Source organism: Chiloscyllium punctatum, chromosome 12 (assembly GCF_047496795.1).
Source record: "Chiloscyllium punctatum isolate Juve2018m chromosome 12, sChiPun1.3, whole genome shotgun sequence".
In the NCBI taxonomy this organism is placed as follows: domain Eukaryota; kingdom Metazoa; phylum Chordata; class Chondrichthyes; order Orectolobiformes; family Hemiscylliidae; genus Chiloscyllium; species Chiloscyllium punctatum.
This window is the reverse complement of record NC_092750.1, coordinates 29,026,329-29,044,986: the sequence shown is the minus strand read 5'-3', so window position 1 is coordinate 29,044,986 and position 18,658 is coordinate 29,026,329. Positions and strand designations below refer to the sequence as shown.

Sequence of the window (18,658 nt, the reverse complement as noted above, 5' to 3'; positions counted from 1 at the left end):
ACCCTCTGTCTCCTTTCTGTATTCTGGCTCATTGTTGTTTGATATCTGTCCCACCACGGCAATGTTGTCGGCAAACTTGTAGATAGCGTTCATTCAGAATTTGGCAACACAGTCGTAGGTGTACAGGAAGTACAGTAGGGGGCTGAGAATGCATCCTTGGGGGACTCCAGTGTTGAGTATTTTCATGGAGGAGGTGCAGTTGTCTACCTTGCAGTCTATCTGTCAGAAAGCTGACAATCCAATTGTCGAGGGCAGAGCCAAGACCTAGGCCTCAGAATGTAGGAAATTATGTCCTTGTAACCTTCTATTGACCCATCAGTCCAAGTTGGTGGTGGCCACACTAACTAATGTATTGTAGACTACAGAGTGTTGGTGGCATACAAGATAATTTATTTATTATTTATTATTTCTACATTATATTCCTGTAAACTTTCAACTAATGTGTGCAAAACTGCCTTGACAAAATTTCCACTAACTTTTTGCAACTGTTTGTATGAGGCAAATGGTTTCCTTTCCATTTTTGGATGTTGGAGATCCTTATCTCTGTCCTTCTCAGTAGCAGTAGGTGAGGACTTCACCGCTATGCTGCCTGCTAGGCAGTCCTTGTCATTACTGCATCATCATGTGTAAACTCCACCAAACTCTAACCAAAAACAGCTTGTAGGTTGGTGCTTGGGAGTGATGTATCACGAGAAGATACATATTCAGAAGGACTCTCAGGTATGCAGGCCATCCTTGGTTATCAAGAGTTATCAAAACCAGTTGGAAAAGCATTGTGAGGTTGCATTGTTTTCGAAGGTTTATTTAACAATGCAAACAAAAAGAAGACTGCAGATGCTGGAAGTCAAAAACAAGAATAAAAAATGCTGGAAAAGCTCCACTAATCTAGCAAGTACCTGTGGAAAGAAAACAGAGTTGGTGATTTGGGAAGACAGATTGCAGGACCTAAAACATTAACTCTGCTTTGTCTGCCAGACCTGTTGACTTTTTCCAGCAACTTTTAACAATGTAGTTTGATAGAGTTAAAGGCAGCTGAATGCATTTTTTTTAGTGCTTCCAGAGGATTAAACAATAATTGTCAGAAATTATTTAGGGAAATGTCCAGTCTCAAGGTGACTGATGTTTATAGTTCTAGTGGGCCCACATATATTCCACAGCTTGCTGCTCCAGTGTTCACGAAATCATGAGATTTATGATCCTTTCTGGTATTGTTTGTCAGAAACAAAACTCAGTTGTCCATAACTGATCTGGAGTTAAAATTGCAGCCAGTACTTTATGTTTTCAATTCATATTGGAATATTCACTGAATACAGAGCTCACCTATACATGCAGACTCAGAGCACTCTTCCGTTGTTTTTATAGGTACTTTCTACACATGTAAAATCAACATGAAGTAAGCTTTAAAAATGTTCAGGCTATGCTGCAGATTACATTAATAGTTCCAAAGTATTCTTTGAAGCCATATGTCTGTAGTGTAAAACCCATATGGTGTGAGATAGTTTACTCTTGGGGTTATTTCACATTGCTTTCAGATGAAGGACCAATTCAAGAACCAAACTTTAAAGCTGCGATGCACCATGAGTATAAATGTACTTACAAGTGTCCACTAAAACAATTATGAAATAAGTACAGAAAGTGATAGGAATACTCAACAGAATAGGCATTGTCAATGGAGAATGGAACACAATAATCATTTGTACTGGAAAACGTTAGAGATTTAATAGTTTTTAAACAAGTACTGAGGCAGAGGAAAGGGTGGCCACATTAGCAGGGAGAGGGAGTAAAGAAATTTAACTCTGTTGTTGTCTTCACAAAAGCTGCCTGACCTGCAAAGATTTTATAACATAGTGTGTACTTTTTCACAATATTTTGCTTTTGAACAATTTTAAGTATATCCAAACTAAACTTACTGGTTTGAAGTGGGATTATTTTGCAGGCAGTAGAATGAACAATACCTTTTTTTTCTACAGCTTTATGTTTTAATTAGTTTTAATTAGTGTAGAACAAATGTTCAAGATTGGATACATTTTGTTTTTAACTTTTACTTACACAGTTAGTTTCAAACAAGTGAATGCCTAAACTGAGCAGATTTTTCATCAGAACACAGAAGTTCAGTGAACAAAATCATTTCCTAATTCCAATGTAGCAAAACACTTTCCACTTAGTCAACTTCTTTATATGAAGTTTTTGATTCTGGAATGATATTGAAATACAAGATCCTGGTCAAAGCAGGAAATACTTAAGATTTTCAGGAATGAATCACCAAGACACAAAGACAAACAATTAAATTTAACAGGCATCAATTTGGCAAAAATTACTCTTAAAATATTAAGTGTGCTTATTGCCCAAGCCAATGCCAAAAAAGGGAGTATCAAAGTTATCCTCTAGGACAATGGCTACCCAGATCAGACCATTGCTACCTTTGTGTTGCACAAACTCCTGCATGAGCCTAAAATGTTACTTTCAGACTCGAAAAGAGCCCAGCCTACCTCAAATTACACAAGGAGATTGAGTATTTCAAAAATGTGAGAACTTGTGAAACTAGCAACACGAGTAGTATTCTCCATTAACAACATGCCAAAAGCCAAAAAGATGTTCTGCCTAAAAATTGCATGAATAATGTATGCATGAGTTTCAGTGCCAGTGTGATGATAAGATACTTTGCAAAGACTGACAGATTATATCAGACACTTACCTTTGACTGTTTGAAAAGGCAGAGTACTGCCTGTAGTCAAGCAACCCACAACTTGTAAATTCATAAAGTAATGCTAATATTTTTTTCTTTTTTCTTTCTTTTTTTTCCCCTTTTTTTTATTTACCCCCACACTACCGCCTAACTGTGGTAGTGCTTATTTTTCCCCAGCACCCATGGTGTGTGTGTGTGCAAGTGTGAAACACAGTGAAAGACACAAAGTGCATGAATCTTTATTCAATTTCCACCACCAGGAAGATATGAAAAACACCCGAGTGGCCAGTGACAAGCACTGCCCTTCACATCAAAGGGCAATGCTGTGTGATCAAAACAGTGAAGGGGAGGGTAGGGACTAAATCAAAATAGAGTTGGAGGGAGAAATGATGCACTCCACTCCCTGCGGCGCCCACCTCTCCCTGAACCACTCCAGGGTGTTGGTGGACACCGCGTGCTCCTTCTCCAAGGACACCCGGGCTCTAACGTAACCCCGGAAGAGGGGGAGGCAGTCGGCCCTAACGACCCCCTCCACGGCCCGCTGCCTGGACCTGTTGATGGCCAGTTTGGCCGGGCCCAGGAGCAGACCCACGAGGAGGTCTTCGGACCTGCCCTCCCTCCTCCGTACCGGGTGCCCGAAGATCAGGAGCGTGGGACTGAAGTGCAGCCAAAAGCAGAGGAGAAGGTTTTTGAGAAAATCAAAAAGGGAGTGCAAACGCCCACACCCAATATATACATGGTCCACGGACTCCACAGCACCACAGAACAAGCAGTTGGGCTGGGAGTCCGTGAACCACTGCAACCAGTAATGCTAATATTAAATGTGATTCCATCATTGAGCAGTACTTGCTGAACAATCATAAGTGTGCCAGAATTACACTAATAACTAAAGTAAGATTATCAATTAAGGTTGCTCAGTTCCACTTGCTAGAAGCTTTGTATATTTATATGCAGAGACTTGTCCAGGAATCAAGCCTTTTCTATATTAAGCAAAATCATAGGGTACAAAAGATCCCTGGTCTAATCTCCATGGTAACACGTTGTCCAATCAGAGTTGATTTGCCTTCTTGATGCAGCCTAAATGCATTAAATCGTTTTATTTTTGCATCTGTCCTAATGGGAGAAAGCTGAAAAGTTTTGACAGCTATACTTAAGTTCTGTGTTATCAAATAATCAATAAATAAAACTTACTGCAAATCATTTCAATGCTCTTGATATTTGTGATGTGTGAAAAATGCCAAAATTAATTCTTGGCTTTTAGAGACTTGTAGAACTACAAAAAAAACACAAAGTATGTCAGCCCTTCAACCATAGTCTAATTCCATTTACCTGCTCTTCTCCATTTCCTCTATTTATTTCGTTTTTGTATACGTTATCTAATTCCTTTTTGTTCACGATCCACTGTGATAAAGCATTCTATCCTCTTTGCAAAACATTTTTGGCTGGTGCCCACCTCGCCCTAATCAAGGCAGTGGTAGCACATTTACCTTTGATTAGAATGTTATAGGTTCAGGTTCTTCAGCAGAGACTTAATTACAAAATCTAGGGCTTACACTATTGAGAAATCACCATGTTACTTCAGATGACATGTTAAATAAAGACCCTAACTGCTCTCTCATGGTCAGAGTGACACCTGCCCTCTTGTATGCATCAAAGATGTGGACAAAATACAGCTGATACCTCAAATCACTAGGAAATTATCACCAATGATGTTTCTGTGGAATCCTGCAAATTCATTGGCAGAATAGGCATTACAGTATCTTCCCTCAGTTCGATATCAAAACACTGATGTCAGTCAGCTGGATTGGGCAAGCTGTCGTGTCTGACTGAAAGGCAGACACATGGCTTTCAAAACAACTTTCTCTCTCCACTCTGAACTTTGTCACAGCAAGTGGTTACCAAAAGGTCAGATTAAAGGCTTCTAAATCTCACTGAACAAAATGCAGCAATCCCACTGACAAATGGGATGTTATTTTCCAAGACTGCGCAGACTGGATAAGAAGTATCCCAGGAAGTGCCAACTATTTCAAGCATCACTGACTGGTCCAGGTGGAGTCCAAGCAAAAACAGTGGAAGCACGATGTGAAAACCCTCAAGCAACCCACCCACCTTCCTGTTCAAACACCATCAGCCCCACCAGTGGGAGGGTGTGCACATCTACTATTAGATCGCTTAGTTAACTCAGAAACCAAAATTCCAGACCGGAAGGAAATTATCCCAAGTGTAGAGGGATTGCCTCAGAAGAAGAAGGCAATAGAGCCTTCTTTTAAGTATCCTGACCAATATGTATCCCACAACTAACATTATTAAAGAAAAACTTTATCTCATTGCTATTTCTGGGAGCTGGCTGTGTGCAAATTCATTGCAAAATTGCTTAAATGGCTACAAAGCTTTTCGGAATCACGAAAGGCTCTTTAATTTATTTTTTTTCCGGAAATTTTGGCGTGAAACACCTCTTGCACTTAACTGTTTTATGTTGCATTTTATGAAATCGAATTATCGCATGATTTAATGGCTTGCAGAACAAAAGCTTGCAACGTGAACATGTTTTGCAGGAATTTCACTCCCTCGGCTCCCGATGTCTTGGCGATGTTCTTCACCCCGAGCACAGAGTTTGGTGGGACCCACTAAGAAATTAAGATTCCAAAAGGAAAATGAAGTTTGCCCCCAATCCTTTCCAGGCTTTGCCTCCCTTTCGCATTTTAGCTTAAAGGCGGTGGGGAAAGGCTCACATTGAGAGATGCGATTCGAGGGTGGGCTATTGCCCTTTTAAGTGTTTTCCCCTGAATGGAGTGTGCCTGGTGGAAGGCACGTTGAGGCGGTACGTGTGATGAACATTGAGCTCAGCTGGACGGCATGCGGCTGTGGCCAAACCTCCAGCCACCCGCTCATTCACTCCCTTCCTCACTCACTCCCTCAGTGTAAAAACAATGGCGGCAAGCAGCTGGGGACAGGAGGTTCGCGTTTTCCTCACTGCTCGGGGTTAGCCTCTGAGCGGATTGCGAGCGGACTGGCGCTTCTCCGCCATGGAAGGCGCGGCGGAGAACCCCAACCGAGCCGTGGAATATCTGAAGGAGCTGAATAAGATCATCGAGACCCAGCAAGAGTTGCTGGAGAACCAGAAGAAGCGCATCGAAGAGCTGGAGCAGCAAGTGGCCGAGCTGTGGAAGGAGAACGCCTCTCTCAAAGAGGAGCACCAACGGCATCTGGCCACTTGCCGCTTACAGAGCACCAACTACACGCCTCTGGCATCAATTAAAGAGGACTTAAAACACGAAAAGTAAGATCTGTTGATACTCTGCTGCCGGTTCCCTGACCGATGCCGTTACATTTGCCAAGCGTTAGCCGTTATCCCGGGGCTCCAGGCTGCGATTTTTGTTGCGCATCTTAACGGGCTGCTTAAGGTTACAAGTTGTAATTCTGAAATGTAGGCGCCCTGTTCTAACAGGAGCCTCCGTTATTTACTGTAAAGTGTGGGCTTTCGTCAATATGCCACAGAAATAACAAAACGCAAACTACACTCCTATCCGAAGCTGGTATAAAGCGAATGAGCAGAAACGGAGCAGCATGCGCTGATTCAAGTTGTGTGGGGACAGATGTAAGGCAGTGGGATAAGCAGGGAATTTCTGCACCAGACTCTATAAAAAGCTGAGGTTTAAAAAAAAATTATGTCTTGAATATTCTTTCCAGTGTCAGTTTTTGATTTTAAAAATGCATTTGCAGTGATTCCGGGAATTGAGTAATCATATGACCGTACCCATTGCTCTTGACTTTAATTATCATTTCGGAAGCAGCTGCAGAAAGTGAAGCCACTGCATTTTGTTGGATGGCTGCTGCTTTCATTCATTTACTGGCGTATTAAGAGCGATGCTTACAGATCTGGAAAGCTCCATAAAGCGGACCTAATTGTTGCCACCGCGAAAAGCTTCAGTCTTTTCTTTAAAACAGGACCTCTATTTCCTCACTCCCACCCCTTCCCCAAAATAACCAAACATTTAAAGTCAAAATTCTCCTCAAACGGTTTAAAGATCCTCTACTCAGCTGCCCAACTATTGTCCCCTTTTGAACGAGATTAAAGACAAAATCACTTCATTTCGAGCAACAGATTTGTCATTTTTCTACCACAGGCGTTTTAGGTGAACCTGGGTGATGCTGTTATCAAATTAGTGATTGCTTTTAATATGTTACGAAACGATAAATCGAGCCAACGTGCGTTATATCGAAGTCCGAACCTAACAGTAGAGTTACAGTAGTTCATGAAGCGTTTCAAAAATGCAACGATCTTTATTCAAGTACTGGGAGGACTTGCTGGCAGAATGGTGCATATTGTTGAGGGAAAGACCGCTTCAGTGAAACTGTCCTGATAACCGTCAACATCTGTGGTTTCCTGGCATTCTGATAAGTCGATTTGCTTAATCCATAATCCATGATATATTTAGTATCTAAACTCTCCGAAGTGGAGCAATGGCATTGACTTTTCCGATATCTCGTGCCTTCGGATGTAGAGAATACCCTCGTATTTTATATGAAATACTCTTTAGGTTTATGTGTTTCAGTAATGTAAACAGCTCGAGTGATTTACACTTGTGTTTTGACGAATGAAATAACAAGGTGTCAGTGACCTCATAACTGCTGAAGATTTACGATGGAATAATTTTAGTTTCTCACTCTCATGTAAACACACCAATACACTCATTCTTCCATGTTTATAATATTTCAAACTTTTTTGATTTCCCAGTGACTTTTTTCCCCTTTTTAATCGTAATTCCTTTTAAATAAAGCCAGCGTGCAGAAAATTTATGCAGAATTTTGTTTGAGCCCCAGCACCGTTTTTGTTTGTGAACTGATCGTACAGAACCCAAAGGTACCTATGCACTCATAAGCGCAAACAGAACATGTATCCCTCGGTGCTGACAAAAATCGATGCATGACGGTAGGGAAATGAAACTGGAGTACAAATTAAAGCTAGTATTATAACCACATTTGTGCCTTATCATCAAAACGTCTTAGTAGCGAATGCCACCTTCAAGTAATAAGAAGAAACCAAAGCCTGAGGTAAAGGTTAGCTTTAATATCCTTTCATTAGGGAAGACTGCCTTGATCTGTGAAAGCTGTATGCATTGTATTACTTGTTTGCTGTGGTGTTGGGTTGCAATGTAACATCTTTTGTGATTTGATATTGGTCGGAGCTTTAATTTGTATATGACGTTAGTCATTTTTTGTGGTGTTGCTTTTTTTCTATTCCCCCTCCCCCTTGATTATGACTGTCACCATGAGCTGATCCTGAGGCTAGAGAGTGCCAACACTGACTTTTTTTTGCCATTACTGGCATTGCTCCTTTCTACTGTCAGGCAGGAAGATGCGTTTGCCAGCAGCTGGTACAGCTGGCACCACTGCATCTGTAGCTTTGCCTCAGACTGGAGATGGTGCCATTGACATGTTCATACATTCTTGCATCTTTTTCGTGTGGTAGATTTAAGTCATCAATGTGAACCATTGTGTAATGAGCTAACCTTTCCAGCTGGCTAACTATTGAATGAAAGGAGCTAATGGGTATTCTGACTATTAATCTAACCCATTTGCTATTACATATTTCTGTAAAAATGGCATTTTTAATAGCGGTCTTTCCCTTCTCCAAAATGTGCAAAATGCCATTTGGCTCATCAAGCAAGCATTAACCAGATCACTTAAGCAAATAATTGTAGGTGATGAAAATCTTAACTAGTCTGGGCCCACGTGGGGTAAAAAATAGTTAATATCTTTTATCCTTTGATAATACCTTTTATCATTTGAACTAGTTTGGGTACCATTTCTCTCCACAATCCTTTTACCCCAGAAACTTTTTGTGGTCTTTAATCTGTTCCCAGGCTACTTACTGGCTTATTATATACAATCAAGATTTGGTTTAACATGTATCCTTGATGCACGTTTTCTTGACACACACACATTTTGGTCGTATATTAGTGTACTCCATCACGTGCTATCCAGTTCTTATTTTGGGACTTTTTAGCCAGTGTGTCAAACTTCTTATTAAATTTATTGAACTTTTTAAAATATAAAACTGGGTACATTGAGATAGGATGCCAGTCGAAAAATATTGTAGAGGTGCATTCTGACCTAGGCTGAGAAGAGAGCATGAGGGAGGAACTGCCATAAGGCTAAACAAATTTTGAAAGCAGGCCATGACTGGGAGAGAACCTGAGCAGCAGTTTTAGCTGTATTACTGATTTTAAAACAGATTTTGAGTCAACAACATCTCTTGTAGCTTGCATTGCAAGGTTTTTGCATTATCAAAATATTGACATGTGAGCATGTTTTAAATTGGGGCAAGATAAGCAGCTGGCAAGAGAATCTTAAGAGCGTTTCTGCATTGTATTTTCTTGAATACATCTGATGTGTTGTGGTCAGAAACATGAAATCCTCTGCATTTGTTGACAAGAAAATCAATAAAGAAGGTGTCTAGAGATGAAAATAAATGCTACGGTAAGTCAAGCAGCCAGCATGTTAGTTGGGTTTGCATGAATGGGTGGAAAAGAGGCAAATGGAAATCAGTCTTGTATTTAGAGGGCTGGCAAAGCAAAGAAATATATAATGAGTGGAGGGATATGGAGAACCTTAAGGAAGTGAAACACCTTGGAGTACATGTCCACAGATCTCTGAAAGTGGCATGAAGGTAGATGAGGTGGTGAAGTAGGCATTCCTTCATTAGGTGAGGCATTGAAGACTAAAATAGGCATGTAATGTGTAATATAGAAGACAACAGTTAGGTCAAACTTGGAGGTTGCTGACAGTTCTGGTTACTACAGTGCAGGAAGGATAATTGCTCGAGAGAGTACGGATGACATTTTAATGAGTGTTGGCAGGGCTTGCAAATTGCAAATTGAGGAAAAATTGGTTAGATTAGGATTGTTTTCTTTAGAAAATAGGTGTTTGAAGGGTGACTTAATTGAGGTGTGCAACGTGAGTGTCCATTCAATCCAACACAATGAAAACATGTTTCTCCCAATGGAGAGGTCAGTTACCAAGGAGCACAGATCTAGAGGACATTAGAGGGGATGTGGGAAAACCTTTTTTAAATTCAGCATGTGGTGGGTTTCTGGTATTCTGTGGCCAGTTTTTTTGAGGAAGAAACCTTCAACTCATTTAAGAGGAACCTAGATTTATGTTTGAAGCCTTGTAACTGCAAAGCCACAGACAAGGTGCTAGTGAATGGGATTAGAATGAGTGGCTAGTTTATTCAGCAGACCCAAAGGCCTGTTTCTGTGCTGTAGTCTTTTCTGCAGGAGTGTTAACTAATTAAATGTTACTTTTTAGTTTTTTGTTCAGTCTGGTCATTTTCACTCTTCGTGAATGTGGACCTGACACTTGTTAAGTACTGTATTCTAAATTGTTTCAGTTGCAAACAGATATTGAGGAAAAATGTTTCATGTACAGTTAAGAGATTGCTCGATGTAACTATTGAAAGTGAGTTTTCATAATCAAAGAAGCCAATTTTCTGATTGATGAAAAGGATAAACATTTGGATAACAGACTGGTTTGACTGCCTGGTTTTGATTGAGGTGAATCAAGAGAAACATCTTTTGGAGGTCTTTTGATATGTATTGTTTCATCAGGCAAATGGTTTCGAAGTAATTGGAATGACCTTCTAAAGATAATTCTTTTGAGAAACATCCTGTAGTTTCCTTTATGTTTTTGCTATATACAAACTAATGTGCAAGCATTCAGTTTTGACTGTACAAGCTAAAATTTATCCTTCCTTCCTTTTTGGAAGCAACAGGAGACTAAAATGGTTGATCAGTGTAATTTCCATTATAACTGCACAAAAAGGATAGTGCTGTGAAGTACTACTTCCCACCACAACTTGGTTGCAGATTTTTCTTAGTAACTGCTTTGGGTTTTGGGTAAGAATTTCAATATGTGCAAAATATTTGTGTTGTATCTCAAACTTGCATTGGTTGCTGACTCTGATCTGACTGTGTTTCTTTTATCTCCCTAATTCGATCATTACAATTTTTTTCCGGTGTTAGTCAATGTCTTTTATCATGTCCTTTCTCTACCATCCATAGGTCACTTTTGTGGCATTTACTTAATCCATGCACACTTTTTGTTTGCTCGTGGATTTTTTTTTTCCTTAGCTTGGCTAACATATATTACTGATCTTGAGTTGCCCTCAGAAAGATAGGTGAGCTGACAAAAATACTCGAGCTACATGGGGTATTGTAGTCATTCCAGCCTGGATGTAGCAGAAGCAAATAGATGCAGCCTTATGTATTTCTGATTTGATTTTAATGATTGGATTGTGCTTAAGCCCAACTCTCTCTCCATGATTAGAGTCATAGAGATGTACAGCATGGAGAAACAGACCCTTCAGTCCAACCCATCCATGTCGACCAGATATCCCAACCCAATCTAGTCCCACCTGCCAGCACCCAGCCCATATCCCTCCAAACCCTTCCTATTCATATACCCATCCAAATGCCTCTTAAATGTTGCGATTGTACCAGTCTCCACCACTTCCTCTGGCAGCTCATTCCTTGCACGTTCCACCCTCTGCGTAAAAAGGTCGCCCCATAGATCTCTTTTATATCTTTCTCCTCTTACCCTAAACCTATGCCGTCTAGTTCTGGACTCCCTGACCCCAGGGAAAAGACTTTGTCTATTTATCCTATCCATGCTCCTCATAATTTTGTAAACCTTCATAAAGGTCACCTCTCAGCCTCTAATGCTCCAGGGAAAACAGCCCCAGCCTGTTCAGCCTCTCCCTATAGCGCAAATCGTCCAACCCTGGCAACATCCTTGTAAATCTTTTCTGAATCCTTTCAAGTTTCACAACATCTTTCCAATAGGAAGGAGACCAGAATTGCACGCAATATTCCAACAGTGGCCTCACCAATGTCCTGTACAGCTGCAACATGACCTCCCTACCCTTGTATCAATACTCTGACCAATAAAGGAAAACATACCAAATGCCGCCTTCACTATCCTATCTACCTGCGACTCCACTTTCAAAGAACTAGGAACTTGCACTCCAAGGTCTCTTTGTTCAGCAACAGTCCCTAGGACCTTACCATTAAGTGTATATGTCCTGCTAAGATTTGCTTTCCCAAAATGCAGCACCTCGCATTTATCTGAATTAAACTCCATCTGCCACTTCTCAGCCCATTGGCCCATCTGGTCAAGATCCTGTTGTAATCTGAGGTAACCCTCTTCGCTGTCCACTACACCTCCAATTTTGGTATCATCTGCAAACTTACTAACTGTACCTCTTATGTTCACATCCAAATGATTTATGTAAATGACAAAAAGTACAGGACCCAGCACGGATCCTTGTGGCACTCCATTGGTGACAGGCGTCCAGTCTGAAAAACCATCCTCCACCACCACCCTCTGTCTTCTGCCTTTGAGCCAGTTCTGTATCCAAATGGCTAGTTCTCCCTGTATTCCATGAGATCAAACCTTGCTAATCAGTCTGTCATGGGGAACCTTGTCGAACACCTTACTTAAGTCATATAGATCACATCACATCTATTGCTCTGCCCTCATCAATCCTCTTTGTTACTTCTTCAAAAAACCCAATCAAGTTTGTGAGACCTGATTTTCCCTGTCCAAAGCCATGTTGACTATCCCTAATCAGTCCTTGCCTTTCCAAATAATGTACAACCTGTCCCTCAGGATTCCCTCCAACAACATGCCCACCACTGAGGTCAGGTTCACCGGTCTATAGTTCCCTGGCTTGTCTTTATTGCCCTTCTTAAACAGTGGCACCACGTTTGCCAACCTCCAGTCTTCCGGCACCTCACCTGTGACTATTGATGATACAAATATCTCAGCAAGAGGCCCATCAATCACTTCTCTAGCTTCCCACAGAGTTCTCAGGTACACTTGATCAGGTCCTGGGGATTTATCCACCTTTACCCGTTTCAAGACATCCAGCACTGCCTCTTCTGTAATCTGGACGTTTTGCAAGATGTCACCATATATTTCCTACAGTCTGTATCTTCCATATCCTTTTCCACAGTAAATACTGATGCAAGCTGTTCGTTTAGTATCTTCTCCCGTTTTCTGTGGCTCTACACAAAGGCCGCCTTGCTGATCTTTGAGGGGCCCTATTCTCTCCCTAGTTACCCTTTTGTCCTAAATATATTTGTAAAAACCCTTTGGATTCTCCTTAATTCTATTTGCCAAAGCTATCTCATGTTCCCTTTTTGCACTCCTGATTTCCCTCTTAAACATACTCCTACTTCCTTTATACTCTTCTAGGATTCACTCGATCTATCCTGTCTATACCTGACATATACTTCCTCCTTTTTCTTTACCAAGCCCTCAATTTCTTTAGTCATCCAGCATTCTCTATACCTACCAGCCTTTCCTTTCACCCTGACAGGAATATACTTTCTCTGGATTCTTGTTATCTCATTTTTTGAAGGCTTCCCATTTTCCAGCCGTCCCTTTACCTGCAAACATCTGCCTCCAATCAGCTTCTGAAAGTTCTTGCCTAATACCGTCAAAGTTGGCCTTTCTCCAATTTAGAACTTGAACTTTTAGTTCTGGTCTATCCTTTTCCATCAGTATCTTAAAATGAATAGAATTATGGTCGCTGACTCAAAGTGCTCCCCCATGGGCACCTCAGTCACCTGCCCTGCCTTATTTCCCAGAGTAGGTCAAGTTTTGCACCTTCTCTAGCAGGTACATCCACATACTGAATCAGAAAATTGTCTATCATCTTGTTTTCCCCCTCTCTCTTTTTTTTTGTCTCTACCTTTTTGTCTTTTGGTATCATCAAGATAATTTTTTTTAGCTTTTTAGAATAGTTTGGATTGAAAGGTATGAAAATCAATTCACATTTATGAAGCTCAACCTCTATGAATAAATGGATTGCAATATTTTGGGATGGGGCAATCCAAAATGGAGCTTTTTAACTTCTGGTTAATTTAATATTCTGAACTCTTCCATCTCAACCCATACTTTCACCATACTTCCTGATCTGTCATGTCCTCCGCTTCCAGCACCCATATCTTACTCCATGCCTTGTCATAGTCTGTTATTGCCTTTTAAATGCCACTTTATACAGTAATCAAGGACCAATTCAGGACTTGGAAGAATGTTAATCAATAAAGTAGTTGGCCCTTTTATGGAATTTAAATGAGTCAGGGCAGCATGGTGGCTCAGTGGTTAGCACTGCTGCCTCAGTGCAAGGACCCGGTTCGATTCCCACCTCCTTGTGTCTGTGTGGGTTTCCTCCGGGTGCTCGGGTTTCCTTCCACAATCCAAAGATGTGCAGGCCAGGTAAAGTGGCCATGCTAAATTGACCATAGTGTTAGGTACATTAATCAGGGGTAAACTTAGGGGAATGGGTCTGGGTGGGTTACTCTTCGAAAGGTTGGTGTGGACTTGTTGGGCCGAAGGGCTTGTTTCCATACTGTAAGGAATCTAATCTAATCTTTAAAAAAATCTTTATTGGACTTATTAGTGATTATTGCAGCTGTGGTTTTATTACTTGATTCACCTGAGTTTTTAATACCATAACCTTTTGTCACAAGAACCTACTCGCTGTACTTCTGCAGCATTCTGTCTCTGCCCTGCCAGAGCATATTTGCTGCTGACATTCTCATCCATTGCCTCCCTGCTAACCTTTGAGCCTCATTTACGTTTGAGTTCATTTGAAAATCTGCCCATATCCTAATCTGCACTATATTTTCCCTGCTTGCTGACTTGTTGCCTCTGGGTCCACCAGAATAATTTAAACATTCTCACATCAGATTGTCATAGCCCTCCCTATTTGTCATAACTGTTTGAGAATTCCACATTCATCCAACTTTGGTTTCCCTACTACTTTAACTCCTTACTGGTAACTATGTCTTTTGCAGCACTCTCTCTCATTCCTTCAACCCAGAGTCCTCTGGTTTAGATTCCCCTTCTACTGGCCATATATTTTGGCTGAGCTTTTGGTCCCCTGTTCTATCATCTTCATTTCACTGCTTTGCATAACAGTTGACTTTCTCTGAACATGTCTGCATTGATCATGGTGTAACTGAAGTGATTATAACAATGTATTCATTTTGACGTGCAGGTTGATAATGCGTCATTTGCATGTTTTCTCAAGTCTGTTTCATTTTTATTTGAATGTGATCTGAGAGAAGGCTTAAGATGACAGTTCCTGAGTTGAAATGCTGATGTATTTTTGGGAACAGCAAACAAACATACATAAACAGTTATGCTTCAACTGTCAATACAACTTATTTTTGTTGATTATGATACACAATAATTACATGCAATGCTTCTGCATATTAGTGCTTTGTTCAACTTTAAAATAACTTTTACTTCTCCAGTATTCTAATTTTCTTGCAGGCCAGACTGACCTTGACGTTTCCTTTTAAAACTGTGGAATTGTTTGTATTGCCATGTTCAAAATCTAATGCTGCACCTTTTTTCTTAATGTGTAAACTGCAAACCACCCAACACCATTGGATGACACTCTTTCATGCCATTTCCTGAGGTGGATTATTTGCAGCCATTAGAGGATTATCAAATTGTACAGAGGCGTTTAATTACTGTTTTGTTCCTGGGTTGTATAAAGCATGCATGTAATTGTTTTTAGAAATTTTAGTTTCTGTCTTGTGGAAAAATGGTTAAAGTCTTGAAATGTGATTTGCATTAGAAAATAATGTTACTGAGTTATGGTGGATTTTATGACCATTTATTAAATTTATCTTTTTTAGAGCTGGGTTTTTTGACAGTCAATATGTTATCAAGAATGACTAGAAACTTGCTGCATTTGTATATGGATATAATGTTTTTAAATGTAATTCCAGTACTTGGGCTGAGGCAGCTGAAAGAATGTGACCACCAGTGCTTGAAATTGCCATTCTCAACAGGCAAGGACTGTGCAAAACTTTACCTGCTGGAATAAATTACAAAGCTAGGGAAAGTTTAGGTCATGGAATTTGAAAACAACATTTTGTATTCTACTAAATGATCAATTTCTTGATGGGGATCCAGTGCAGGCCAGAGAGTACGTGGGTGCTAGCTGAGTAGGACAAGGCACATTAGAATGATCCCAGATTTACAAAAGGTAGAATGTGATGGAGGCAAACCAGGAATGAATTTGGAATAATCAAGTATTGAGATGATGAAGGCATGAATGGGGTGGCGGCAGCAGATGAGACTGGGTAATATTGCAAGAGTGGAAATAAGCAGTTTCACTAATTGTATAGATGAGGTTACATACTGGCTCAAAGTGACACTGTTTATGAACAGTCTAATTCATTCTTCGATTCTCACCAAAGAATGCGATGGAGTTAATTGTTGGGGAACTGAATTTGGAGCAGAGACTAAGGACGATAATATGATTTTTTTTTCCAACACTTAGTGGAAATTTGGGTTCATTCCAGTAATCGATGTGGGGGAGAAATGCAATGGTTATGGATGATGCTGACAAGGGGAAGCACAGAGATGAGAAATAGGTGTAGCCAAACATTTTTTTTAAAAACTGATTTTTGGAAGAGAAACCATAAGTGGTATTCTTGTCTTGATTAATTAGGTAATTCTTTTTAATGTTAATAAAAAGTAATTGCTTATTATCTAGATGCTGGATGTAATGCTTTACTGCAAATATTGAAGAGTTAAACTTGGAAAATCTTAATGAATACCAACTTATACTTTTTATTACTCATTCATGGTCTGTGGGTATTGCTGATGAGATGAGCATTTGTTGGCTATCTCAAATTGTCCTTGAAAATGCTGATGAGCCACTGTGAATCACTGCAGTCTGTGTGGAATGGGTTTATGTATAGCAGTCATAGGGAGGGTGTTCCAGTGAATGGCTATGTACTTCTAAGTCAGAATAGTGTGACCTTAAGGAATTTACAGGCAGCTATGCTTCCATGGATCTGCTATCCTTGCTGTTCTAGGTGATGTGTGCTGTCAAAGGAGCATTGGCAAAGTTGTGTTGTGGATCTTTCCATGAAGTACACTGCTATCACTGAAATGGTGAATGAAATATTGGTCAAGCAGGTTGCATTATCCTGGATGAAATCAAACATCTTGAATACTGTTGAAGTTGCACTGATGGGAAAATGTAACTTCTGCTTTGTGGTAGGCTTTGGGGAATCAGGAGGGAAGTTACTTTCCACAAGCATCTTTTATCTCTGACTTGTTATCACTATTGTAATTGTATGGCACACCAAGTTTTGTTTATGTTGATGGAATCACTGGTAATGTCATTGTGTTAGGTTCTTTTCCTGAGTGTTCACACATGAGATGCAATTTGCACGTCAACTTCTGCAAACAGTTAAAGTTTATTAAAGTCTGTACAAGCTAGGTGACCTCCTTTTGATACTCTTCGCAGGCGTGTGAAGTAGAGTCAAAACAAAGGAAACACAGCCCCTTTACACAGGTCAGTTGGTAATGCTCACAGGTACGCTGGCCATTTCCGGCTTACCCCCCCCCCCCCCCCCCTCCATAATAACCTATTATCCCAGGTACAATGGTAGGATGAGGTCATCCCCTGAGACAATGTAAATGTAAAAGCCCTAATCCTCAAGAATCATTATGTAAACTACTTCATCACTCCGTTATTCCCCAAGAAAATGTAGGTGTGATATGTCCTAGCTTCAGAGTGGCCCTGCAAAAAAATGAGTTCTAGCTCTGCTCCTTCCCTGGGCAAGGTAGGTGTGATATACTTTAGTATAGGGGGATGATCACACAAGTTTGATTCGCAAGGGGATGGCAATGGAAGGGACTGAATGAGAGTTTACTTTGATAATACCAGTAGAATAATAGTGAATGACCGCCCAAATGAAGTGTGAATTACAAGAGATAGTCATCCTAATTCCTGCATGCTGTCAGTGAGACAGAATTCCTCATCTTTTTTTTTCTCCCCCTCCCAGAGTGTTCAACTTCTTGGAGAAAGACAGTACAGTTTAACCCTTTTAACATTACATTAACGTTTAGAGAGAGTACAATTTAATCTTTTAACATTCCAATTGAATGTCAAGAAGAGATGGTCAATTCTTTTGGAGACTACTGAGCACTTAACTGGCAAATGTTACTTGTCGCTTAAGATTCAAGCTTAGACTGACCTGGTTTTTACAACCTGAAATGTTGTGAAGTCTGGGCAATCATGTGTTGATGTCCCTACATCTCAATTTCTGTTGGGGAGGGGGAGGGGGGGTGGAGAAGACCATTTAATGAAGTAGCTGAACATGATTTTGGCTGAGGGCACTGCCCTGAGAACAAATGCACCAGTTACTTGGGATCGAAAGGCCAGTCAACTCAATAACGACAGCCAATTTCCCTTTTTGTGTGAGGGTTAGACTCCAATCAATAGGAATTTTCTTCTCTGACACCAACTGAGTTGAATTTTCTAGGTCTCCGATGATCTATGTTGTCACTAATATTAAAGGAATCCAAAGTTATGAGGATAGATGGGAATGTGGTCCGTGCTTCGAATTCCAATCAGCCATGATGTTTTTGAAGGATGGTAAAGGCTTGAGAGGTCACATGCTCCACTACTGTTTCCATTTCATATGTTCTTGATGTCTATGGCAGTCATATTCTCTTATGAAATTGCTCTTTTGTCACTGTGTTTCAACCAAAACTTTATCTAAATCTGTAACTGATTGTACCTGGGTGGAGGACAAATTGAACATCTGTAAAATGTTTATTGCTGAGTAAGTATTACTTGATACTTTTTTGGTGGTTTTGTTGCTCTTAAGTTGGTGTGGTAATTGTTTGGATTTGTGCCTCTTTGAATAAAGTATAAATGAGGAAATTTCCATTTTGCTATTTAGTTGCTTATGTTGTAACAGTGCTGGAACAGCTTGGGTGAGGGTTTTGTCTGATTTTGGGTGTAAGTCTTTTCTGCAGCTGGGATGTTGTCAGAGCCCATAGCTTTTGCTGTTTTTGGTGTCGTTTGTAATTTTGGTGATGTTGAGTGAATTGTTTTTTCTCATCTGGAGGCTGATGTAGATG

The 18,658-nt window shown here is 40.4% G+C and overlaps 1 protein-coding gene across 3 annotated transcripts in view; it reads left to right on the top strand.

Annotated features, from left to right (window-relative positions):
• Nucleotides 1-5,468: 5,468 nt before the first annotated feature.
• The window catches only part of iqsec1b (IQ motif and Sec7 domain ArfGEF 1b), a 484,326-nt gene continuing 471,136 nt past the window's right edge, over nt 5,469-18,658 (top strand). For 2 of the 3 annotated variants that reach the window (XM_072582214.1, XM_072582212.1), the window contains exon 1: nt 5,469-5,966. In XM_072582214.1, the coding sequence (XP_072438315.1) occupies nt 5,713-5,966 (254 nt within the window). In that variant the 5' untranslated portion in view covers nt 5,469-5,712. The remainder of the gene's footprint in view (nt 5,967-18,658) is intronic. The other variant, XM_072582220.1, reaches the window with a different exon arrangement.